The 26,627-nt window shown below is 44.0% G+C and overlaps 1 protein-coding gene across 1 annotated transcript in view; it reads left to right on the forward strand.

The window, feature by feature from the left end:
* The window catches only part of LOC106613696 (ryanodine receptor 2), a 1,296,826-nt gene that overhangs the window by 937,281 nt on the left and 332,918 nt on the right, over positions 1 to 26,627 (forward strand). The window contains 7 exon segments of the mRNA XM_082973418.1: positions 1,104 to 1,184; positions 1,389 to 1,477; positions 1,827 to 1,955; positions 2,069 to 2,173; positions 4,069 to 4,287; positions 5,884 to 6,549; positions 6,668 to 6,874. Coding sequence (XP_082829544.1) covers positions 1,104 to 1,184; positions 1,389 to 1,477; positions 1,827 to 1,955; positions 2,069 to 2,173; positions 4,069 to 4,287; positions 5,884 to 6,549; positions 6,668 to 6,874 — 1,496 coding nt within the window.

Raw genomic sequence — 26,627 nt, forward strand, 5'->3', positions numbered from 1 at the left:
CTCACCCATTCCAGACTCTGTGAATCATGTGATGTGTGTGCCAGGTGTATCATGTGTCCCAGGTGTGTCATGTGTCCCAGCTGTATCATGTGTCCCAGGTGTGTCTTGTGTCCCAAGTGTATCATGTGTCCCAGGTGTATCATGTGTGCCAGGTGTATCATGTGTCCCAGGTGTTACATGTGTCCCAGGTGTATCATGTGTGCCAGGTGTATCATGTGTGCCAGGTGTATCATGTGTCCCAGGTGTATCATGTGTCACAGGTGTATCATGTGTCACAGGTGTATCATGTGTCACAGGTGTATCATGTGTGCCAGGTGTATCATGTGTCCCAGGTGTATCATGTGTGCCAGGTGTATCATGAGTCCCAGGTGTATCGTGTGTCCCAGGTGTCCCAGGTGTATCCCGTGTGCCAGGTGTATCATGTGTGCCAGGTGTATCATGTGTCCCAGGTGTTTCATGTGTCCCAGGTGTATCTTGTGTATCATGTGTCCCAGGTGTATCATGTGTCACAGGTGTATCATGTGTGCCAGGTGTATCATGTGTGCCAGGTGTATCATGTGTGCCAGGTATACCATGTGTCCCAGGTGTATCATGTGTCCCAGGTGTATCATGTGTCGCGGGTGTATCTTGTGTCGCAGGTGTATCATGTGTCCCAGGTGTATCATGTGTCCCAGGTGTATCTTGTGTCCCAGGTGTATCTTGTGTCCCAGGTGTATCACGTGTCCCAGGTGTATCACGTGTGCCAGGTGTATCACGTGTCCCAGGTGTATCATGTGTCCCAGGTGTATCATGTGTCCCAGGTGTATCATGTGTCGCAGGTGTATCTTGTGTCCCAGGTGTATATTGTGTCCTAGGTGTATCATGTGTCGCAGGTGTATCTTGTGTCCCAGGTGTATATTGTGTCCTAGGTGTATCTTGTGTCCCAGGTGTATCATGTGTCCCAGGTGTCCTAGGTGTATCTTGTGTCCCAGGTGTACCTGGGTTTTACTGCACACCTCAGTCAGATCAGTAGTTATTGTGGATCAAAACCTAGCCAGCTCTGTTATTTATGCTCTCTGTTGTTCTCCCGTCTGTCCGTCCGTCCGTCTTCCCACACCGTACAGGAGAGAAGGTGATGCAGGATGACGTGTTTACCTGTGACCTGTTCCGTTTCCTCCAGCTGCTCTGTGAAGGTCACAACTCAGGTGAGCGGTACTGTCGTCTAGCCCAAGTCACGCGAGACTTCCAGTCTGGCTCACCAGACTACTGTTGCCCCCCTCCCCCCCCCACTAGTCAATAACCAGAATCAATCTCCTCTCTGTTTCCTAGTTGTTTCCCCCAGTTGTATTTTGAATCTTACGTTGTCTGTGTGTTGTTACTCTACCAATTTTCCACCTCGATGTTGAAAGACTTTCAGAATTACCTGAGAACACAGACAGGGAACAACACTACAGTCAACGTCATCATCTCTACCGTGGACTACCTTCTTAGAGTTCAGGTGAGCTCACCTTTACAGTCTTCTTCGGGTTATATTGTTACGGCTCTTAAACTCTTGCTAAATAGAACAATCATACTGTTGCTAATGTAACCGATGTGAAATGGCTAGTTAGTTAGCGGTGGTGTGCGCTAATAGCGTTTCAATCGGTGACGTAACTCGCTCTGAGACCTTAAGTAGTAGTAGCTGCAAGGGCCGCGGCTTTTGTGGCGCGATGGGTATGAAGCTTCGTGGGTGTCAGTTGTTGATGTGTGCAGGGGGTCCCTGGTTCGAGCCCGGGTTGGGGCGAGGAGAGGGACGGAACCTACACTGTTACACTAACCACTTGCCTATTTGACTATTCTCGACACAGGAATCAATCAGTGATTTCTACTGGTACTATTCCGGAAAGGACGTCATTGATGAACAAGGGCAGAGGAATTTCTCCAAGGCAATTAACGTCGCGAAACAGGTCTTCAATACACTCACAGAGTACATACAGGTACTGTTGATCCCAGGGCTATCCTTATTCTCCCTTGATATAGTAAAGTAAATGTTTTCACAGGCAGACTTTATGTACCATGATGTGTTTTTTTGTTTTTTTGTGTGTTGTAGGGACCGTGTACTGGGAACCAGCAGAGTTTAGCTCACAGCCGTCTGTGGGACGCTGTCGTTGGCTTCCTCCATGTCTTCGCTCACATGCAGATGAAGCTATCACAGGTCATTTTCATTGGATTACTATGTAGCAGTAGTAGCAGTAATAGTAGTTGTTGTAGTAGTTCTTGTTGTAGTAGCAGTAGTAGTGGTAGTAGTAGTGGTAGTATTAGTAGCAGCAGTAGTAGTAGTGGTGGTAGTGGTGTTAGTAGTGGTAGTATTAGTAGCAGCAGTAGTAGTAGTACCAGTTGTAGCAGTAGTAGTACCAGTAGTAGTAGTAGTACCAGTAGTAGTAGTACCAGTTGTAGTAGTAGTAGTAGTACCAGTAGTAGTTGTACCAGTTGTAGTAGTAGTAGTATCAGTAGTAGTAGTACCAGTTGTAGCGGTAGTAGTACCAGTAGTAGTAGTACCAATAGTATTAGTACCAGTAGTAGTTGTACCAGTTGTAGCAGTAGTAGTGGTAGTAGTAGTGGTGGTAGTAGTAGTGGTGGTAGTAGTAGTGGTGGTAGTAGTAGTGGTAGCAGTAGTATTAGTAGTAGTAGTAGTAGTGGTGGTAGTGGTAGTGGTGTTAGTAGTAGTAGTATTAGTAGCAGCAGTAGTAGTAGTACCAGTTGTAGCAGTAGTAGTACCAGTAGTAGTAGTAGTACCAGTAGTAGTAGTACCAGTTGTAGCAGTAGTAGTACCAGTAGTACCAGTTGTAGTAGTAGTACCAGTAGTAGTAGTACCAGTTGTGGTAGTAGTAGTAGTAGTACCAGTAGTAGTAGTATTAGTTGTAGTAGTACCAGTAGTATTAGTGGTAATAGTAGTACCAGTAGTAGTAGTACCAGTAGTAGTAGTGGTAATAATAGTACCAGTAGTAGTAGTACCAGTAGTAGTAGTAGTAGTAGTAGTAGTAGTACCAGTAGTAGTAGTACCAGTAGTATTAGTGGTAATAGTAGTACCAGTAGTAGTAGTACCAGTTGTAGTAGTAGTACCAGTAGTAGTAGTCCCAGTAGTACCAGTTGTAGTAGTAGTACCAGTAGTAGTAGTACCAGTTGTAGTAGTACCAGTTGTAGTAGTACCAGTAGTAGTTGTATCAGTTGTAGTAGTAGTAGTACCAGTTGTAGTAGTAGTAGTAGTAGTAGTACCAGTAGTAGTAGTAGTAGTACCAGTTGTAGTAGTAGTAGTAGTACCAGTATTAGTAGTACCAGTAGTACCAGTAGTAGTAGTACCAGTAGTAGTAGTACCAGTAGAAACAAGAGCATCTACTGCCAACAGGGTTTCTGAAACAAGAGCATCTACCGCCAACAGGGTTTCTGAAACAAGAGCATTTACCGCCAACAGGGTTTCTGAAACAAGAGCATTTACCGCCAAAAGGGTTTCTGAAACAAGAGCATCTACTGCCAACAGGGTTTCTGAAACAAGAGCATCTACCGCCAACAGGGTTTCTGAAACAAGAGCATCTACCGCCAACAGGGTTTCTGAAACAAGAGCATCTACCGCCAACAGGGTTTCTGAAACAAGAGCATCATCTACCGCCAACGGGCACAACACACAAAAAAAGAGTGCAAGCCTTTATTGTTAACGTTTCCACAGAAATGTTTGGTGATTGACTAGGAATGCCTTGAAGATCGACCGGTTGGCGACCACTGCAGTAGGAGCAGTAGTAGTAGTATTAGTAGTAATAGTAGTATTAGTAGTAGTAATATTAGTATTAGTAGTAGTAGTAGTAGCAGCATTAGTAGTAGTGGTAGTATTCATTTTAGTAGTAGTAGTAGTAGTAGTAGTAGCAGTAGTATTAGTTTTAGTATTAGTTGTAGCATTAGTAGTAGCATTAGTAGTAGTAGTAGTGGTAGTAGCATTAGTAGTAGTAGTAGTGGTAGTAGCATTAGTAGTAGTAGCAGTGGCAGTAGTAGTAGTAGTAGTAGTTTTCTTGATGTTCTGAACAGTTTTGTAAGTGGATGTTGTTGTCCTTCCTTCAGGACTCGAGCCAGATAGAGTTGTTGAAAGAGTTGATGGATCTGCAGAAAGACATGGTTGTGATGCTGCTGTCCATGCTGGAAGGCAACGTGGTCAACGGAACCATCGGGAAGCAGATGGTAGACATGTTAGTAGAGTCCTCCAACAACGTGGAGATGATCCTCAAGTTCTTCGACATGTTCCTTAAACTCAAGGACCTGACGTCGTCCGACGCCTTCAAGGTACTTTTAATGTACTTTTAAGGTACATTTAATGTACTTTTAACCTCTTGGGGCTATGTGGGACGCTAGCGTGCCACCCGTGGTGCACCCTATCAACAGCAGGTGCATTTCAAGAGCGGCAAATTTGAAACCAAATAAATGTCAAAATTCAAATTTTTCAAACATACACTCTTTGAAAGATAAACATCTCCTTAATCTAACCACGTTGTCCGATTTCAAAAAGGCTTTACAGCGAAAGCAAAACATTAGATAATGTCAGCAGAGTACCAAGCCAGAAATAATCAGACACCCATTTTTCAAGCTAGCATATAATGTCACATAAACCCAGAAGACAGCTAAATGCAGCACTAACCTTTTACAAACTTCATCAGATGACACACCTAGGACATCATGTTACACACAGCATGCATTCTTTTGTTCAATAAAGGTCATATTTATATATAAAAACAGCATTTTACATCGGCGTCTGACGTTGACTAACTATTTTCCCCTCAAATGCGTCCCGGGAAACAGTGCATAATTCCATTTATTACTATTCGAAAACATTTTTTAAAATTTATATTGTCAATCTAACATTTATAGATGAATATCTCTTGAGAACACCTGTCATACCAGATTTTAAATTAACTTTACTGGGTAATCACACTTTGCGATAAAAGGAGATGCGATACTCAGAAAATGAGCCTGGAAAACTAGCGCCGCGCCATCTTGGAACAATCGCAAATCACATCTGATCTTGTATAATATTGTCAATAATCGCCTACCTTTAGTTGTCTTCATCAGAAAGCACTTCCAGGAATCCCAGGTCCACAACAGATGTATTTTCGGTCGAAAAAGTCCATCATTCATGTTCCATTAGCCTGCTGTTGGTAGCGTGTCCTAGGGCTGTCTCCAAATGCTCCGACGTGCGCGGGACAGTAGTTTCGGAAAATGTACTTTTTCCCTCCTCTAGGTTCGTTCAAACATGTCAAACGTTGTAAAACATTCATCTTCAGGGCCTGTAACACCAAGAGAGGCAATAAGATTCAACGGGGACGATTGCAGAGTGTTTTAAAACGTTTCCAAAGGTGGGGGTAGACTGGGCCGCCGACGTCATAATGGTGATGGCCCATCCCCTGTGACCAATTTCCAATGCGTCTCATTCACTGAGTTTCGACTGTATAAGGCTCAAACCACTGTGAAAAGACTGGGGACATCTAGTGGAAGCAATAGGAAGTGCTCAGTGAACCATTGCTCACGGTGTGATTAATAGGCAAAGTGATGAAGTCGAGTCCACAATTCAGAATTCCACTTCCTGTTTCAATCGGTCTCGGGGTTTTGACTGCCATATGAGTTCTGTTATACTCACAGACACCATTCAAACAGTTTTAGAAACTTTAGGGTGTTTTCTATCCATATATAATAAGTATATGCATGTCCTAGCTTCTGAGTTTGATTAGTAGGCCGTTGAAAATGGGAACAAATTTTTTTCAAAATGCGCTGATACCCTATCCTAGGGTATCCTCAAGAGGTAATTTTAATGTACTTTTAATGTACGTTGAGTGTCTTGATTAGTGTCTTTCAAATCCAGTGAAATGTTTTATTATTCTTATAAAGGAGTACGACCCGGATGGTAAAGGGGTCATCTCCAAGAGAGACTTCCACAAAGCCATGGAGAGCCACAAGCACTATACCCAGTCTGAGACGGAGTTCCTGCTCTCCTGTGCCGAGCCTGATGAGAATGAGCTATTGGACTACGAGGAGTTTGTGGAGCGTTTCCACGAGCCGGCCAAAGACATTGGCTTCAACGTGGCTGTCCTTCTGACCAACCTGTCTGAACACATGCCCCACGACACGCGCCTGCAGACCTTCCTGGAGCTGGCTGAGAGTGTGCTGAATTACTTCCAGCCGTACCTGGGCCGTATCGAGATCATGGGCAGTGCCAAGCGCATCGAGAGAGTCTACTTCGAGATCAGTGAGTCCAGTCGTACGCAGTGGGAGAAGCCTCAGGTCAAAGAGTCCAAACGCCAGTTCATCTTCGACGTAGTCAACGAGGGCGGGGAGAAAGAGAAGATGGAGCTGTTCGTTAACTTCTGCGAGGACACCATTTTTGAGATGCAGCTGGCCGCCCAGATGTCCGACATCGGCGAACGGTCGGCCGTGAAGGAGGAGAGCGAGAAAGAGAAACCGGAAGAGGAGAGCCCTGAGATGGGCTTCTTCTCTGTGACCACGGTCCGGACCGCCCTGATGGCTCTACGCTACAACGTCATGTTCCTGATGAATGTAAATGTATTTCATTTGACAATATCAAAAGTGTATATATATATATATATATATATATATATATGCATACAGCCAGTACATCCATTTAAAGACTACCAAGGACTTCTTTCCTCTACAGGTTCTGTCCATGAAGAGTCTGAAGAAGCAGATAAAGAGGATGAAAAAGATGACAGTGAAGGACATGGTGATGACGCTGGTCTCCTTCTATTGGTCCGTCATCATGGGCCTGTTCCACTTTACCTTCAGTGTCTCCAGAGGGTTCTGCAGAATCATGTACAACACCTTCCTAGGAGGCAGTCTGGTGGAGGGAGCCAAGACTATGAAGGTGAGAATCGCTTTTAGTATCTGTCTCATTTCTTGTGCGGGTGTATATTAGCTGGTGTGGTGTGTATTACCTGGTGTGGTGTGTATTAGCTGGTGTGGTGTATATTAGCTGGTGTGGTGTGTATTAGCTGGTGTGGTGTGTATTAGCTGGTGTGGTGTGTATTAGCTGGTGTGGTGTATATTAGCTGGTGTGGTGTGTATTAGCTGGTGTGGTGTATATTAGCTGGTGTGGTGTGTATTAGCTGGTGTGGTGTGTATTAGCTGGTGTGGTGTATATTAGCTGGAATGGTGTGTATTAGCTGGTGTGTATTAGCTGGTGTGGTGTATATTAGCTGGTGTGTTGTGTATTAGCCGGTGTGGTGTGTATTAGCATGGTGTGGTTATATTCGCTGGTGTGGTGTATATTAGCTGGTGTGGTGTGTATTAGCCGGTGTGGTGTATATTAGCTGGTGTGGTGTGTATTAGCTGGTGTGGTGTGTATTAGCCGGTGTGGTGTGTATTAGCTGGTGTGGTTGTATTAGCTGGTGTGGTGTGTATTAGTTGGTGTGGTGTATATTAGCTGGTGTGGTGTGTATTAGCTGGTGTGGTGTATATTAGCTGGTGTGGTGTATATTAGCTGGTGTGGTATGTATTAGCTGGTCTGGTTTATATTAGCTGGTGTGGTGTATATTAGCTGGTGTGGTGTATATTAGCTGGTGTGGTGTATATTAGCTGGTGTGTATTAGCTGGTGTGGTTTATATTAGCTGGTGTATATTAGCTGGTGTGGTGTATATTAGCTGGTGTGGTGTATATTAGCTGGTGTGGTGTGTATTAGCTAGTGTGGTGTGTGTTAGCTGGCGTGGTGTATATTAGCTGGTGTGGTGTGTATTAGCTGGTGTGGTGTATATTAGCTGGTGTGGTGTATATTAGCTGGTGTGTATTAGCTGGTGTGGTGTGTATTAGCTGGTGTGGTGTATATTAGCTGGTGTGGTGTGTATTAGCTGGTGTGTATTAGCTGGTGTGGTGTGTATTAGCTGGTGTTTATTAGCTGGTGTGGTGTGTGTTAGCTGGTGTATATTAGCTGGTGTGGTGTATATTAGCTGGTGTGTATTAGCTGGTGTGTATTAGCTGGTGTGTATTAGCTGGTGTGGTGTGTATTAGCTGGTGTGGTGTGTACTAGCTGGTGTGGTGTATATTAGCTGGTGTGGTGTATATTAGCTGATGTGGTGTGTATTAGCCGGTGTGGTGTGTATTAGCTGATGTGGTGTATTTTAGCTGGTGTGGTGTGTATTAGCTGGCGTGGTGTATATTAGCTGGTGTGGTGTATTAGCTGGTGTGGTGTGTATTAGCTGGTGTGTATTAGCTGGTGTGGTGTATATTAGCTGGTGTGGTGTATATTAGCTGGTGTGTATTAGCTGGTGTGTATTAGCTGGTGTGGTGTATATTAGCTGGTGTGGTGTATATTAGCTGGTGTGGTGTGTATTAGCTGGTGTGTATTAGCTGGTGTGGTTTATATTAGCTGGTGTATATTAGCTGGTGTGGTGTATATTAGCCGGTGTGGTGTGTATTAGCCGGTGTGGTGTGTATTAGCCGGTGTGGTGTGTATTAGCCGGTGTGGTGTATATTAGCCGGTGTGGTGTATATTAGCTGGTGTGTATTAGCTGGTGTGGTGTATATTAGCTGGTGTGGTGTATATTAGCTGGTGTACAGTATTTTAGCTGGTGTGGTGTATATTAGCTAGTGTGGTGTATATTACCTGGTGTGGTGTGTATTAGCTGGAGTGGTGTATATTAGCTGGTGTGGTGTGTATTAGCTGGTGTGGTGTATATTAGCTGGTGTGGTGTGTATTAGCTGGTGTGGTGTATATTAGCTGGTGTATATTAGCTGGTGTACTTTATATTAGCTGGTGTACTTTATATTAACTGGTGTGGTGTGTATTAGCTGGTGTGGTGTGTATTAGCTGGTGTGGTGTGTATTAGCTGGTGTGGTGTATATTAGCTGGTGTATATTAGCTGGTGTGGTGTATATTAGCTGGTGTGGTGTATATTAGCTGGTGTATATTAGCTGGTGTGTTGTATATTACCTGGTGTGTTGTATATTACCTGGTGTGGTGTGTATTAGCTGGTGTGGTGTATATTAGCTGGTGTGGTGTGTATTAGCCGGTGTGATGTGTATTAGCTGGTGTGTATTAGCTGGTATGGTTATATTAGCTGGTGTGGTTATATTAGCTGGTGTGGTGTGTATTAGCTGGTGTGGTGTGTATTAGCTGGTGTGGTGTATATTAGTTGGTGTGGTGTGTATTAGCTGGTGTGGTGTGTATTAGCTGGTGTGGTGTGTATTAGCTGGTGTGGTGTATATTAGCTGGTGTGGTGTGTATTAGCTGGTGTGTATTAGCTGGTGTGGTGTATATTAGCCGGTGTGGTGTGTATTAGCCGGTGTGTTGTGTATTAGCTGGTGTGGTTATATTAGCTGGTGTGGTGTATATTAGCTGGTGTGGTGTGTATTAGCCGGTGTGGTGTATATCAGCTGGTGTGGTGTGTATTAGCTGGTGTGGTGTATATTAGCTGGTGTGGTGTGTATTAGCCGGTGTGGTGTGTATTAGCTGGTGTGGTTGTATTAGCTGGTGTGGTGTGTATTAGTTGGTGTGGTGTATATTAGCTGGTGTGGTGTGTATTAGCTGGTGTGGTGTTTATTAGCTGGTGCGGTGTGTATTAGCTGGTGCGATGTGTATTAGCTGGTGTGTATTAGCTGGTGTGGTTATATTAGCTGGTGTGGTTATATTAGCTGGTGAGGTGTGTATTAGCTGGTGTGGTGTGTATTAGCTGGTGTGGTGTATATTAGTTGGTGTGGTGTGTATTAGCTGGTGTGGTGTGTATTAGCTGGTGTGGTGTATATTAGCTGGTGTGGTGTGTATTAGCTGGTGTGTATTAGCTGGTGTGGTGTATATTAGCTGGTGTGGTGTGTATTAGCTGGTGTGGGGTATATTAGCTGGTGTGGTGTATATTAGCTGGTGCGGTGTGTATTAGCTGGTGTGGTGTGTATTAGCTGGTGTGGTGTATATTAGCTGGTGTGGTTTGTATTAGCTGGTGTGGTGTGTATTAGCTGGTGTGGTGTATATTAGCTGGAATGGTGTGTATTAGCTGGTGTGTATTAGCTGGTGTGGTGTATATTAGCTGGTGTGTTGTGTATTAGCCGGTGTGGTGTGTATTAGCTGGTGTGGTTGTATTAGCCGGTGTGGTGTATATTAGCTGGTGTGGTGTGTATTAGCTGGTGTGGTGTGTATTAGCCGGTGTGGTGTGTATTAGCTGGTGTGGTTGTATTAGCTGGTGTGGTGTGTATTAGCTGGTCTGGTTTATATTAGCTGGTGTGGTGTATATTAGCTGGTGTGGTGTATATTAGCTGGTGTGGTGTATATTAGCTGGTGTGTATTAGCTGGTGTGGTTTATAATAGCTGGTGTATATTAGCTGGTGTGGTGTATATTAGCCGGTGTGGTGTATATTAGCTGGTGTGTATTAGCTGATGTGTATTAGCTAGTGTGGTGTATATTAGCTGGTGTGGTGTATATTAGCTGGTGTGGTGCATATTAGCTGGTGTGGTGCATATTACCTGGTGTGGTGTATATTAGCTGGTGTGGTGTGTATTAGCCGGTGTGGTGTGTATTAGCTGGTGTGGTTATATTAGCTGGTGTGGTGTGTATTAGTTGGTCTTGTTTATATTAGCTGGTGTGGTGTGTATTAGCTGTTGTGGTGTATATTAGCTGGTGTGGTGTGTATTAGCTGGTGTGTATTAGCTGGTGTGGTGTATATTAGCTGGTGTGGTGTGTATTAGCTGGTTTATATTAGCTGGTGTGGTGTGTATTAGCTGGTGTTTATTAGCTGGTGTGGTGTGTGTTAGCTGGTGTATATTAACTGGTGTGGTGTATATTAGCTGGTGTGTATTAGCTGGTGTGTATTAGCTGGTGTGTATTAGCTGGTGTGGTGTGTACTAGCTGGTGTGGTGTATATTAGCTGGTGTGGTGTATATTCACTGATGTGGTGTGTATTAGCCGGTGTGGTGTGTATTAGCTGATGTGGTGTATTTTAGCTGGTGTGGTGTGTATTAGCTGGCGTGGTGTATATTGGCTGGTGTGGTGTATTAGCTGGTGTGGTGTGTATTAGCTGGTGTGTATTAGCTGGTGTGGTGTATATTAGCTGGTGTGTATTAGCTGGTGTGTATTACCTGGTGTGGTGTATATTAGCTGGTGTGGTGTATATTAGCTGGTGTGGTGTGTATTAGCTGGTGTGTATTAGCTGGTGTGGTTTATATTAGCTGGTGTATATTAGCTGGTGTGGTGTATATTAGCTGGTGTGGTGTGTATTAGCCGGTGTGGTGTGTATTAGCCGGTCTGGTGTGTATTAGCCGGTGTGGTGTATATTAGCTGGTGTGGTGTATATTAGCTGGTGTGTATTAGCTGATGTGTATTAGCTAGTGTGGTGTATATTAGCTGGTGTGGTGTATATTAGCTGGTGTGGTGCATATTAGCTGGTGTGGTGCATATTAGCTGGTGTGGTGTATATTAGCTGGTGTGGTGTGTATTAGCCGGTGTGGTGTGTATTAGCTGGTGTGGTTATATTAGCTGGTGTGGTGTGTATTAGTTGGTCTTGTTTATATTAGCTGGTGTGGTGTGTATTAGCTGTTGTGGTGTATATTAGCTGGTGTGGTGTGTATTAGCTGGTGTGTATTAGCTGGTGTGGTGTATATTAGCTGGTGTGGTGTGTATTAGCTGGTGTGTATTAGCTGGTGTGGTGTGTATTAGCTGGTGTTTATTAGCTGGTGTGGTGTGTGTTAGCTGGTGTATATTAACTGGTGTGGTGTATATTAGCTGGTGTGTATTAGCTGGTGTGTATTAGCTGGTGTGTATTAGCTGGTGTGGTGTGTATTAGCTGGTGTGGTGTGTACTAGCTGGTGTGGTGTATATTAGCTGGTGTGGTGTATATTCACTGATGTGGTGTGTATTAGCCGGTGTGGTGTGTATTAGCTGATGTGGTGTATTTTAGCTGGTGTGGTGTGTATTAGCTGGCGTGGTGTATATTAGCTGGTGTGGTGTATTAGCTGGTGTGGTGTGTATTAGCTGGTGTGTATTAGCTGGTGTGGTGTATATTAGCTGGTGTGTATTAGCTGGTGTGTATTACCTGGTGTGGTGTATATTAGCTGGTGTGGTGTATATTAGCTGGTGTGGTGTGTATTAGCTGGTGTGTATTAGCTGGTGTGGTTTATATTAGCTGGTGTATATTAGCTGGTGTGGTGTATATTAGCTGGTGTGGTGTGTATTAGCCGGTGTGGTGTGTATTAGCCGGTCTGGTGTGTATTAGCCGGTGTGGTGTATATTAGCCGGTGTGGTGTATATTAGCTGGTGTGTATTAGCTGGTGTGGTGTATGTTAGCTGGTGTACAGTATTTTAGCTGGTGTGGTGTATATTAGCTAGTGTGGTGTATATTACCTGGTGTGGTGTGTATTAGCTGGAGTGGTGTATATTAGCTGGTGTAGTGTGTATTAGCTGGTGTGGTGTATATTAGCTGGTGTGGTGTGTATTAGCTGGTGTGGTGTATATTAGCTGGTGTATATTAGCTGGTGTACTTTATATTAGCTGGTGTACTTTATATTAGCTGGTGTGGTGTGTATTAGCTGGTGTGGTGTGTATTACCTGGTGTGGTGTGTATTAGCTGGTGTGGTGTATATTAGCTGGTGTATATTAGCGGGTGTGGTGTATATTAGCTGGTGTGGTGTATATTAGCTGGTGTGGTGTGTATTAGCTGGTTTGGTGTATATTAGCTGGTGTGGTGTATATTGCTGGTGTGGTGTGTATTAGCTGGTGTGGTGTGTATTTGCTGGTGTGGTGTATATTAGCTGTTGTTGTGTATATTAGCTGGTGTGGTGTGTATTAGCCGGTGTGATGTGTATTAGCTGGTGTGTATTAGCTGGTATGGTTATATTAGCTGGTGTGGTTATATTAGCTGGTGTGGTGTGTATTAGCTGGTGTGGTGTATATTAGTTGGTGTGGTGTGTATTAGCTGGTGTGGTGTGTATTAGCTGGTGTGGTGTGTATTAGCTGGTGTGGTGTATATTAGCTGGTGTGGTGTGTATTAGCTGGTGTGTATTAGCTGGTGTGGTGTATATTAGCCGGTGTGGTGTATATTAGCCGGTGTGGTGTGTATTAGCCGGTGTGTTGTGTATTAGCTGGTGTGGTTATATTAGCTGGTGTGGTGTATATTAGCTGGTGTGGTGTGTATTAGCCGGTGTGGTGTGTATTAGCTGGTGTGGTTATATTAGCTGGTGTGGTGTATATTAGCCGGTGTGTTGTGTATTAGCTGGTGTGGTTATATTAGTTGGTGTGGTGTATATTAGCTGGTGTGGTGTGTATTAGCTGGTGTGGGGTATATTAGCTGGTGTGGTGTATATTAGCTGGTGCTGTGTGTATTAGCTGGTCTGGTTTATATTAGCTGGTGTGGTGTATATTAGCTGGTGTGGTGTATATTAGCTGGTGTGGTGTATATTAGCTGGTGTGGTGTGTATTAGCTGGTGTGTATTAGCTGGTGTGGTTTATATTAGCTGGTGTATATTAGCTGGTGTGGTGTATATTAGCCGGTGTGGTGTGTATTAGCCGGTGTGGTGTGTATTAGCCGGTGTGGTGTGTACTAGCCGGTGTGGTGTATATTAGCTGGTGTGTATTAGCTGGTGTGGTGTATATTAGCTGGTGTGGTGTATATTAGCTGGTGTGGTGTATATTAGCTAGTGTGGTGTATATTACCAGGTGTGGTGTGTATTAGCTGGAGTGGTGTGTATTAGCTGGTGTGTATTAGCTGGTGTTGTGTATATTAGCTGGTGTGGTGTATATTAGCTGGTGTTGTGTGTATTAGCCGGTGTGGTGTGTATTAGCTGGTGTGGTGTATATTAGCTGGTGTGGTGTGTATTAGCTGGTGTGGTGTATATTAGCCGGTGTGGTGTATATTAGCTGGTGTGTATTAGCTGGTGTGTATTAGCTAGTGTGGTGTATATTAGCTGGTGTGGTGTATATTAGCTGGTGTGGTGCATATTAGCTGGTGTGGTGCATATTAGCTGGTGTGGTGTATATTAGCTGGTGTGGTGTGTATTAGCCGGTGTGGTGTGTATTAGCTGGTGTGGTTATATTAGCTGATGTGGTGTGTATTAGTTGGTCTGGTTTATATTAGCTGGTGTGGTGTGTATTAGCTGTTGTGGTGTATATTAGCTGGTGTGGTGTATATTAGCTGGTGTGGTGTATATTAGCTGGTTTGGTGTATATTAGCTGGTGTGGTGTGTATTAGCTGGTGTGTATTAGCTGGTGTGGTGTATATTAGCTGGTGTGGTGTGTATTAGCTGGTGTGTATTAGCTGGTGTGGTGTGTATTAGCCGGTGTGGTGTGTATTAGCTGGTGTGGTTATATTAGCTGGTGTGGTGTGTATTAGCTGGTGTGGTGTGTATTAGCTGGTGTGGTGTGTATTAGCTGGTGTAATGTGTATTAGCTGGTGTGGTGTATATTAGCTGGTGTGGTGTATATTAGCTGGTGTGGTGTATATTAGCTGGTGTAGTGTGTATTAGCTGGTGTGTATTAGCTGGTGTGGTTTATATTAGCTGGTGTATATTAGCTGGTGTGGTGTATATTAGCCGGTGTGGTGTGTATTAGCCGGTGTGGTGTGTATTAGCCGGTGTGGTGTGTATTAGCTGGTGTGTATTAGCTGGTGTGTATTAGCTGGTGTGTATTAGCTGGTGTGGTGTGTATTAGCTGGTGTGGTGTGTACTAGCTGGTGTGGTGTATATTAGCTGGTGTGGTGTATATTCACTGATGTGGTGTGTATTAGCCGGTGTGGTGTGTATTAGCTGATGTGGTGTATTTTAGCTGGTGTGGTGTGTATTAGCTGGCGTGGTGTATATTAGCTGGTGTGGTGTATTAGCTGGTGTGGTGTGTATTAGCTGGTGTGTATTAGCTGGTGTGGTGTATATTAGCTGGTGTGTATTAGCTGGTGTGTATTACCTGGTGTGGTGTATATTAGCTGGTGTGGTGTATATTAGCTGGTGTGGTGTGTATTAGCTGGTGTGTATTAGCTGGTGTGGTTTATATTAGCTGGTGTATATTAGCTGGTGTGGTGTATATTAGCTGGTGTGGTGTGTATTAGCCGGTGTGGTGTGTATTAGCCGGTCTGGTGTGTATTAGCCGGTGTGGTGTATATTAGCCGGTGTGGTGTATATTAGCTGGTGTGTATTAGCTGGTGTGGTGTATGTTAGCTGGTGTACAGTATTTTAGCTGGTGTGGTGTATATTAGCTAGTGTGGTGTATATTACCTGGTGTGGTGTGTATTAGCTGGAGTGGTGTATATTAGCTGGTGTAGTGTGTATTAGCTGGTGTGGTGTATATTAGCTGGTGTGGTGTGTATTAGCTGGTGTGGTGTATATTAGCTGGTGTATATTAGCTGGTGTACTTTATATTAGCTGGTGTACTTTATATTAGCTGGTGTGGTGTGTATTAGCTGGTGTGGTGTGTATTACCTGGTGTGGTGTGTATTAGCTGGTGTGGTGTATATTAGCTGGTGTATATTAGCGGGTGTGGTGTATATTAGCTGGTGTGGTGTATATTAGCTGGTGTGGTGTGTATTAGCTGGTTTGGTGTATATTAGCTGGTGTGGTGTATATTGCTGGTGTGGTGTGTATTAGCTGGTGTGGTGTGTATTTGCTGGTGTGGTGTATATTAGCTGTTGTTGTGTATATTAGCTGGTGTGGTGTGTATTAGCCGGTGTGATGTGTATTAGCTGGTGTGTATTAGCTGGTATGGTTATATTAGCTGGTGTGGTTATATTAGCTGGTGTGGTGTGTATTAGCTGGTGTGGTGTGTATTAGCTGGTGTGGTGTATATTAGTTGGTGTGGTGTGTATTAGCTGGTGTGGTGTGTATTAGCTGGTGTGGTGTGTATTAGCTGGTGTGGTGTATATTAGCTGGTGTGGTGTGTATTAGCTGATGTGTATTAGCTGGTGTGGTGTATATTAGCCGGTGTGGTGTATATTAGCCGGTGTGGTGTGTATTAGCCGGTGTGTTGTGTATTAGCTGGTGTGGTTATATTAGCTGGTGTGGTGTATATTAGCTGGTGTGGTGTGTATTAGCCGGTGTGGTGTGTATTAGCTGGTGTGGTTATATTAGCTGGTGTGGTGTATATTAGCCGGTGTGTTGTGTATTAGCTGGTGTGGTTATATTAGTTGGTGTGGTGTATATTAGCTGGTGTGGTGTGTATTAGCTGGTGTGGGGTATATTAGCTGGTGTGGTGTATATTAGCTGGTGCTGTGTGTATTAGCTGGTCTGGTTTATATTAGCTGGTGTGGTGTATATTAGCTGGTGTGGTGTATATTAGCTGGTGTGGTGTATATTAGCTGGTGTGGTGTGTATTAGCTGGTGTGTATTAGCTGGTGTGGTTTATATTAGCTGGTGTATATTAGCTGGTGTGGTGTATATTAGCCGGTGTGGTGTGTATTAGCCGGTGTGGTGTGTATTAGCCGGTGTGGTGTGTACTAGCCGGTGTGGTGTATATTAGCTGGTGTGTATTAGCTGGTGTGGTGTATATTAGCTGGTGTGGTGTATATTAGCTGGTGTGGTGTATATTAGCTAGTGTGGTGTATATTACCAGGTGTGGTGTGTATTAGCTGGAGTGGTGTGTATTAGCTGGTGTGTATTAGCTGGTGTTGTGTATATTAGCTGGTGTGGTGTATATTAGCTGGTGTTGTGTGTATTAGCCGGTGTGGTGTGTATTAGCTGGTGTGGTGTATATTAGCTGGTGTGGTGTGTATTAGCTGGTGTGGTGTATATTAGCCGGTGTGGTGTATATTAGCTGGTGTGTATTAGCTGGTGTGTATTAGCTAGTGTGGTGTATATTAGCTGCTGTGGTGTATATTAGCTGGTGTGGTGCATATTAGCTGGTGTGGTGCATATTAGCTGGTGTGGTGTATATTAGCTGGTGTGGTGTGTATTAGCCGGTGTGGTGTGTATTAGCTGGTGTGGTTATATTAGCTGATGTGGTGTGTATTAGTTGGTCTGGTTTATATTAGCTGGTGTGGTGTGTATTAGCTGTTGTGGTGTATATTAGCTGGTGTGGTGTATATTAGCTGGTGTGGTGTATATTAGCTGGTTTGGTGTATATTAGCTGGTGTGGTGTGTATTAGCTGGTGTGTATTAGCTGGTGTGGTGTATATTAGCTGGTGTGGTGTGTATTAGCTGGTGTGTATTAGCTGGTGTGGTGTGTATTAGCCGGTGTGGTGTGTATTAGCTGGTGTGGTTATATTAGCTGGTGTGGTGTGTATTAGCTGGTGTGGTGTGTATTAGCTGGTGTGGTGTGTATTAGCTGGTGTAATGTGTATTAGCTGGTGTGGTGTATATTAGCTGGTGTGGTGTATATTAGCTGGTGTGGTGTATATTAGCTGGTGTAGTGTGTATTAGCTGGTGTGTATTAGCTGGTGTGGTTTATATTAGCTGGTGTATATTAGCTGGTGTGGTGTATATTAGCCGGTGTGGTGTGTATTAGCCGGTGTGGTGTGTATTAGCCGGTGTGGTGTGTATTAGCTGGTGTGGTGTGTATTAGCTTGTGTGTTGTATATTAGCTGGTGTGTATTAGCTGGTGTGTATTAGCTGGTGTGGTGTATATTAGCCGGTGTGCTGTGTATTAGCCGGTGTGGTGTGTATTAGCTGGTGTGGTTATATTAGCTCGTGTGGTGTATATTAGCTGGTGTGGTGTATATTAGCTGGTGTATATTAGCTGGTGTGGTGTGTATTAGCCGGTGTGATGTGTATTAGCTGGTGTGTATTAGCTGGTGTTGTGTATATTAGCTGGTGTGGTGTATATTAGCTGGTGTTGTGTGTATTAGCCGGTGTGGTGTGTATTAGCTAGTGTGGTGTATATTACCAGGTGTGGTGTGTATTAGCTGGAGTGGTGTGTATTAGCTGGTGTGTATTAGCTGGTGTTGTGTATATTAGCTGGTGTGGTGTATATTAGCTGGTGTTGTGTGTATTAGCCGGTGTGGTGTGTATTAGCTGGTGTGGTGTATATTAGCTGGTGTGGTGTGTATTAGCTGGTGTGGTGTATATTAGCCGGTGTGGTGTATATTAGCTGGTGTGTATTAGCTGGTGTGTATTAGCTAGTGTGGTGTATATTAGCTGCTGTGGTGTATATTAGCTGGTGTGGTGCATATTAGCTGGTGTGGTGCATATTAGCTGGTGTGGTGTATATTAGCTGGTGTGGTGTGTATTAGCCGGTGTGGTGTGTATTAGCTGGTGTGGTTATATTAGCTGATGTGGTGTGTATTAGTTGGTCTGGTTTATATTAGCTGGTGTGGTGTGTATTAGCTGTTGTGGTGTATATTAGCTGGTGTGGTGTATATTAGCTGGTGTGGTGTATATTAGCTGGTTTGGTGTATATTAGCTGGTGTGGTGTGTATTAGCTGGTGTGTATTAGCTGGTGTGGTGTATATTAGCTGGTGTGGTGTGTATTAGCTGGTGTGTATTAGCTGGTGTGGTGTGTATTAGCCGGTGTGGTGTGTATTAGCTGGTGTGGTTATATTAGCTGGTGTGGTGTGTATTAGCTGGTGTGGTGTGTATTAGCTGGTGTGGTGTGTATTAGCTGGTGTAATGTGTATTAGCTGGTGTGGTGTATATTAGCTGGTGTGGTGTATATTAGCTGGTGTGGTGTATATTAGCTGGTGTAGTGTGTATTAGCTGGTGTGTATTAGCTGGTGTGGTTTATATTAGCTGGTGTATATTAGCTGGTGTGGTGTATATTAGCCGGTGTGGTGTGTATTAGCCGGTGTGGTGTGTATTAGCCGGTGTGGTGTGTATTAGCTGGTGTGGTGTGTATTAGCTTGTGTGTTGTATATTAGCTGGTGTGTATTAGCTGGTGTGTATTAGCTGGTGTGGTGTATATTAGCCGGTGTGCTGTGTATTAGCCGGTGTGGTGTGTATTAGCTGGTGTGGTTATATTAGCTCGTGTGGTGTATATTAGCTGGTGTGGTGTATATTAGCTGGTGTATATTAGCTGGTGTGGTGTGTATTAGCCGGTGTGATGTGTATTAGCTGGTGTGTATTAGCTGGTATGGTTATATTAGCTGGTGTGGTTATATTAGCTGGTGTGGTGTGTATTAGCTGGTGTGGTGTGTATTAGCTGGTGTGGTGTATATTAGTTGGTGTGGTGTGTATTAGCTGGTGTCGTGTATATCAGCTGGTGTGTATTAGCTGGTGTGTATTAGCTAGTGTGGTGTATATTAGCTGGTCTGGTGTATATTAGCTGGTGTGGTGCATATTAGCTGGTGTGGTGCATATTAGCTGGTGTAGTGTATATTAGCTGGTGTGGTGTGTATTAGCCGGTGTGGTGTGTATTAGCTGGTGTGGTTATATTAGCTGGTGTGGTGTGTATTAGTTGGTCTGGTTTATATTAGCTGGTGTGGTGTGTATTAGCTGTTGTGGTGTATATTAGCTGGTGTGGTGTATATTAGCTGGTGTGGTGTATATTAGCTGGTTTGGTGTATATTAGCTGGTGTGGTGTGTATTAGCTGGTGTGTATTAGCTGGTGTGGTGTATATTAGTTGGTGTGGTGTGTATTAGCTGGTGTGTATTCGCTGGTGTGGTGTGTATTAGCCGGTGTGGTGTGTATTTGCTGGTGTGGTTATATTAGCTGGTGTGGTGTGTATTAGCTGGTGTGGTGTGTATTAGCTGATGTGGTTGTATTAGCTGGTGTGGTGTGTATTAGTTGGTGTGGTGTATATTAGCTGGTGTGGTGTGTATTAGCTGGTGTGGTGTATATTAGCCGGTGTGGTGTGTATTAGCCGGTGTGTTGTGTATTAGCTGGTGTGGTTATATTAGCTGGTGTGGTGTATATTAGCTGGTGTGGTGTGTATTAGCCTGTGTCGTGTATATCAGCTGGTGTGGTGTGTATTAGCTGGTGTGGTGTATATTAGCTGGTGTGGTGTGTATTAGCCGGTGTGGTGTGTATTAGCTGGTGTGGTTGTATTAGCTGGTGTGGTGTGTATTAGTTGGTGTGGTGTATATTAGCTGGTGTGGTGTGTATTAGCTGGTGTGGGGTATATTAGCTGGTGTGGTGTATATTAGCTGGTGCGGTGTGTATTAGCTGGTCTGGTTTATATTAGCTGGTGTGGTGTGTATTAGCTGGTGTGGTTATATTAGCTGGTGTGGTGTGTATTAGTTGGTCTGGTTTATATTAGCTGGTGTGGTGTGTATTAGCCTGTGTCGTGTATATCAGCTGGTGTGTATTAGCTGGTGTGTATTAGCTAGTGTGGTGTATATTAGCTGGTCTGGTGTATATTAGCTGGTGTGATGCATATTAGCTGGTGTGGTGCATATTAGCTGGTGTAGTGTATATTAGCTGGTGTGGTGTGTATTAGCCGGTGTGGTGTGTATTAGCTGGTGTGGTTATATTAGCTGGTGTGGTGTGTATTAGTTGGTCTGGTTTATATTAGCTGGTGTGGTGTGTATTAGCTGTTGTGGTGTATATTAGCTGGTGTGGTGTATATTAGCTGGTGTGGTGTATATTAGCTGGTTTGGTGTATATTAGCTGGTGTGGTGTGTATTAGCTGGTGTGTATTAGCTGGTGTGGTGTATATTAGTTGGTGTGGTGTGTATTAGCTGGTGTGTATTAGCTGGTGTGGTGTGTATTAGCCGGTGTGGTGTGTATTTGCTGGTGTGGTTATATTAGCTGGTGTGGTGTGTATTAGCTGGTGTGGTGTGTATTAGCTGGTGTGGTGTGTATTAGCTGGTGTGGTGTATATTAGCTGGTGTGGTGTGTATTAGCTGGTGTGGTGTATATTAGCTGGTGTGTGTTGTATTAGCTGGTGTGTATTAGCTGGTGTGGTGTGTATTAGCTGGTGTGGTGTGTATTAGCTTGTGTGGTGTGTATTAGCTGGTGTGGTGTATATTAGCTGGAGTGGTGTGTATTAGCTGGTGTGTATTAGCTGGTGTGGTGTATATAAGCTGGTGTGGTGTGTATTAGCCGGTGTGGTGTGTATTAGCTGGTGTGGTTATATTCGCTGTTGTGGTGTATATTAGCTGGTGTGGTGTGTATTAGCCGGTGTGGTGTATATTAGCTGGTGTGGTGTGTATTAGCTGGTGTGGTGTATATTAGCTGGTGTGGTGTGTATTAGCTGGTGTGGTGTATATTAGCTGGTGTGGTGTGTATTAGCCGGTGTGGTGTGTATTAGCTGGTGTGGTTGTATTAGCTGGTGTGGTGTGTATTAGTTGGTGTGGTGTATATTAGCTGGTGTGATGTGTATTAGCTGGTGTGTATTAGCTGGTATGGTTATATTAGCTGGTGTGGTTATATTAGCTGGTGTGGTGTGTATTAGCTGGTGTGGTGTGTATTAGCTGGTGTGGTGTATATTAGTTGGTGTGGTGTGTATTAGCTGGTGTGGTGTGTATTAGCTGGTGTGGTGTGTATTAGCTGGTGTGGTGTATAATAGCTGGTGTGGTGTGTATTAGCTGGTGTGTATTAGCTGGTGTGGTGTATATTAGCCGGTGTGGTGTGTATTAGCCGGTGTGTTGTGTATTAGCTGGTGTGGTTATATTAGCTGGTGTGGTGTATATTAGCTGGTGTGGTGTGTATTAGCCGGTGTGGTGTATATCAGCTGGTGTGGTGTCTATTAGCTGTTGTGGTGTATATTAGCTGGTGTGGTGTGTATTAGCCGGTGTGGTGTGTATTAGCTGATGTGGTTGTATTAGCTGGTGTGGTGTGTATTAGTTGGTGTGGTGTATATTAGCTGGTGTGATGTGTATTAGCTGGTGTGGGGTATATTAGCTGGTGTGGTGTATATTAGCTGGTGCGGTGTGTATTAGCTGGTCTGGTTTATATTAGCTGGTGTGGTGTATATTACCTGGTGTGGTGTATATTAGCTGGTGTGGTGTATATTAGCTGGTGTGGTGTGTATTAGCTGATGTGTATTAGCTTGTGTGGTTTATATTAGCTGGTGTATATTAGCTGGTGTGGTGTATATTAGCCGGTGTGGTGTGTATTAGCCGGTGTGGTGTGTATTAGCCGGTGTGGTGTGTACTAGCCGGTGTTGTGTATATTAGCTGGTGTGTATTAGCTGGTGTGGTGTATATTAGCTGGTGTGGTGTATATTAGCTGGTGTACAGTATTTTAGCAGGTGTGGTGTATATTAGCTAGTGTGGTGTATATTACCAGGTGTGGTGTGTATTAGCTGGAGTGGTGTGTATTAGCTGGTGTGTATTAGCTGGTGTTGTGTATATTAGCTGGTGTGGTGTATATTAGCTGGTGTTGTGTGTATTAGCCGGTGTGGTGTGTATTAGCTGGTGTGGTGTATATTAGCTGGTGTGGTGTGTATTAGCTGGTGTGGTGTATATTAGCTGGTGTGTGTTGTATTAGCTGGTGTGTATTAGCTGGTGTGGTGTGTATTAGCTGGTGTGGTGTGTATTAGCTTGTGTGGTGTGTATTAGCTGGTGTGTATTAGCTGGTGTGGTGTATATAAGCTGGTGTGGTGTGTATTAGCCGGTGTGGTGTGTATTAGCTGGTGTGGTTATATTCGCTGGTGTGGTGTATATTAGCTGGTGTGGTGTGTATTAGCCGGTGTGGTGTATATTAGCTGGTGTGGTGTGTATTAGCTGGTGTGGTGTATATTAGCTGGTGTGGTGTGTATTAGCTGGTGTGGTGTATATTAGCTGGTGTGGTGTGTATTAGCCGGTGTGGTGTGTATTAGCTGGTGTGGTTGTATTAGCTGGTGTGGTGTGTATTAGTTGGTGTGGTGTATATTAGCTGGTGTGATGTGTATTAGCTGGTGTGTATTAGCTGGTATGGTTATATTAGCTGGTGTGGTTATATTAGCTGGTGTGGTGTGTATTAGCTGGTGTGGTGTGTATTAGCTGGTGTGGTGTATATTAGTTGGTGTGGTGTGTATTAGCTGGTGTGGTGTGTATTAGCTGGTGTGGTGTGTATTAGCTGGTGTGGTGTATAATAGCTGGTGTGGTGTGTATTAGCTGGTGTGTATTAGCTGGTGTGGTGTATATTAGCCGGTGTGGTGTGTATTAGCCGGTGTGTTGTGTATTAGCTGGTGTGGTTATATTAGCTGGTGTGGTGTATATTAGCTGGTGTGGTGTGTATTAGCCGGTGTGGTGTATATCAGCTGGTGTGGTGTCTATTAGCTGTTGTGGTGTATATTAGCTGGTGTGGTGTGTATTAGCCGGTGTGGTGTGTATTAGCTGATGTGGTTGTATTAGCTGGTGTGGTGTGTATTAGTTGGTGTGGTGTATATTAGCTGGTGTGATGTGTATTAGCTGGTGTGGGGTATATTAGCTGGTGTGGTGTATATTAGCTGGTGCGGTGTGTATTAGCTGGTCTGGTTTATATTAGCTGGTGTGGTGTATATTACCTGGTGTGGTGTATATTAGCTGGTGTGGTGTATATTAGCTGGTGTGGTGTGTATTAGCTGATGTGTATTAGCTGGTGTGGTTTATATTAGCTGGTGTATATTAGCTGGTGTGGTGTATATTAGCCGGTGTGGTGTGTATTAGCCGGTGTGGTGTGTATTAGCCGGTGTGGTGTGTACTAGCCGGTGTTGTGTATATTAGCTGGTGTGTATTAGCTGGTGTGGTGTATATTAGCTGGTGTGGTGTATATTAGCTGGTGTACAGTATTTTAGCAGGTGTGGTGTATATTAGCTAGTGTGGTGTATATTACCAGGTGTGGTGTGTATTAGCTGGAGTGGTGTGTATTAGCTGGTGTCTATTAGCTGGTGTTGTGTATATTAGCTGGTGTGGTGTATATTAGCTGGTGTTGTGTGTATTAGCCGGTGTGGTGTGTATTAGCTGGTGTGGTGTATATTAGCTGGTGTGGTGTGTATTAGCTGGTGTGGTGTATATTAGCTGGTGTGTGTTGTATTAGCTGGTGTGTATTAGCTGGTGTGGTGTGTATTAGCTGGTGTGGTGTGTATTAGCTTGTGTGGTGTGTATTAGCTGGTGTGGTGTATATTAGCTGGAGTGGTGTGTATTAGCTGGTGTGTATTAGCTGGTGTGGTGTATATTAGCTGGTGTGGTGTGTATTAGCCGGTGTGGTGTGTATTAGCTGGTGTGGTTATATTCGCTGGTGTGGTGTATATTACCTGGTGTGATGTGTATTAGCCGGTGTGGTGTATATTAGCTGGTGTGGTGTGTATTAGCTGGTGTGGTGTATATTAGCTGGTGTGGTGTGTATTAGCTGGTGTGGTGTATATTAGCTGGTGTGGTGTGTATTAGCCGGTGTGGTGTGTATTAGCTGGTGTGGTTGTATTAGCTGGTGTGGTGTGTATTAGTTGGTGTGGTGTATATTAGCTGGTGTGGTGTGTATTAGCTGGTGTGGTGTATATTAGCTGGTGTGGTGTATATTAGCTGGTGTGGTGTGTATTAGCTGGTCTGGTTTATATTAGCTGGTGTGGTGTATATTAGCTGGTGTGGTGTATATTAGCTGGTGTGGTGTATATTAGCTGGTGTGTATTAGCTGGTGTGGTTTATATTAGCTGGTGTATATTAGCTGGTGTGGTGTATATTAGCCGGTGTGGTGTATATTAGCTGGTGTGTATTAGCTGGTGTGTATTAGCTAGTGTGGTGTATATTAGCTGGTGTGGTGTATATTAGCTGGTGTGGTGCATATTAGCTGGTGTGGTGCATATTAGCTGGTGTGGTGTATATTAGCTGGTGTGGTGTGTATTAGCCGGTGTGGTGTCTATTAGCTGGTGTGGTTATATTAGCTGGTGTGGTGTGTATTAGTTGGTCTTGTTTATATTAGCTGGTGTGGTGTGTATTAGCTGTTGTGGTGTATATTAGCTGGTGTGGTGTGTATTAGCTGGTGTGTATTAGCTGGTGTGGTGTATATTAGCTGGTGTGGTGTGTATTAGCTGGTGTGTATTAACTGGTGTGGTGTGTATTAGCTGGTGTTTATTAGCTGGTGTGGTGTGTGTTAGCTGGTGTATATTAACTGGTGTGGTGTATATTAGCTGGTGTGTATTAGCTGGTGTGTATTAGCTGGTGTGTATTAGCTGGTGTGGTGTGTATTAGCTGGTGTGGTGTGTACTAGCTGGTGTGGTGTATATTAGCTGGTGTGGTGTATATTCACTGATGTGGTGTGTATTAGCCGGTGTGGTGTGTATTAGCTGATGTGGTGTATTTTAGCTGGTGTGGTGTGTATTAGCTGGCGTGGTGTATATTAGCTGGTGTGGTGTATTAGCTGGTGTGGTGTGTATTAGCTGGTGTGGTGTATATTAGCTGGTGTGGTGTATATTAGCTGGTGTGTATTAGCTGGTGTGTATTACCTGGTGTGGTGTATATTAGCTGGTGTGGTGTATATTAGCTGGTGTGGTGTGTATTAGCTGGTGTGTATTAGCTGGTGTGGTTTATATTAGCTGGTGTATATTAGCTGGTGTGGTGTATATTAGCTGGTGTGGTGTGTATTAGCCGGTGTGGTGTGTATTAGCCGGTCTGGTGTGTATTAGCCGGTGTGGTGTATATTAGCCGGTGTGGTGTATATTAGCTGGTGTGTATTAGCTGGTGTGGTGTATGTTAGCTGGTGTACAGTATTTTAGCTGGTGTGGTGTATATTAGCTAGTGTGGTGTATATTACCTGGTGTGGTGTGTATTAGCTGGAGTGGTGTATATTAGCTGGTGTGGTGTGTATTAGCTGGTGTGGTGTATATTAGCTGGTGTGGTGTGTATTAGCTGGTGTGGTGTATATTAGCTGGTGTATATTAGCTGGTGTACTTTATATTAGCTGGTGTACTTTATATTAGCTGGTGTGGTGTGTATTAGCTGGTGTGGTGTGTATTACCTGGTGTGGTGTGTATTAGCTGGTGTGGTGTATATTAGCTGGTGTATATTAGCGGGTGTGGTGTATATTAGCTGGTGTGGTGTATATTAGCTGGTGTATATTAGCTGGTGTGTTGTATATTACCTGGTGTGTTGTATATTACCTGGTGTGGTGTGTATTAGCTGGTGTGGTGTATATTAGCTGGTGTGTATTAGCTGGTGTGTATTACCTGGTGTGGTGTATATTAGCTGGTGTGGTGTATATTAGCTGGTGTGGTGTGTATTAGCTGGTGTGTATTAGCTGGTGTGGTTTATATTAGCTGGTGTATATTAGCTGGTGTGGTGTATATTAGCTGGTGTGGTGTGTATTAGCCGGTGTGGTGTGTATTAGCCGGTCTGGTGTGTATTAGCCGGTGTGGTGTATATTAGCCGGTGTGGTGTATATTAGCTGGTGTGTATTAGCTGGTGTGGTGTATGTTAGCTGGTGTACAGTATTTTAGCTGGTGTGGTGTATATTAGCTAGTGTGGTGTATATTACCTGGTGTGGTGTGTATTAGCTGGAGTGGTGTATATTAGCTGGTGTGGTGTGTATTAGCTGGTGTGGTGTATATTAGCTGGTGTGGTGTGTATTAGCTGGTGTGGTGTATATTAGCCGGTGTGGTGTATATTAGCTGGTGTGTATTAGCTGGTGTGTATTAGCTAGTGTGGTGTATATTAGCTGGTGTGGTGTATATTAGCTGGTGTGGTGCATATTAGCTGGTGTGGTGCATATTAGCTGGTGTGGTGTATATTAGCTGGTGTGGTGTGTATTAGCCGGTGTGGTGTGTATTAGCTGGTGTGGTTATATTAGCTGGTGTGGTGTGTATTAGTTGGTCTTGTTTATATTAGCTGGTGTGGTGTGTATTAGCTGTTGTGGTGTATATTAGCTGGTGTGGTGTGTATTAGCTGGTG

The sequence above is a fragment of the Salmo salar genome, chromosome 01 (assembly GCF_965601325.2).
Source record: "Salmo salar chromosome 01, fSalSal1, whole genome shotgun sequence".
Classification (NCBI taxonomy): domain Eukaryota; kingdom Metazoa; phylum Chordata; class Actinopteri; order Salmoniformes; family Salmonidae; genus Salmo; species Salmo salar.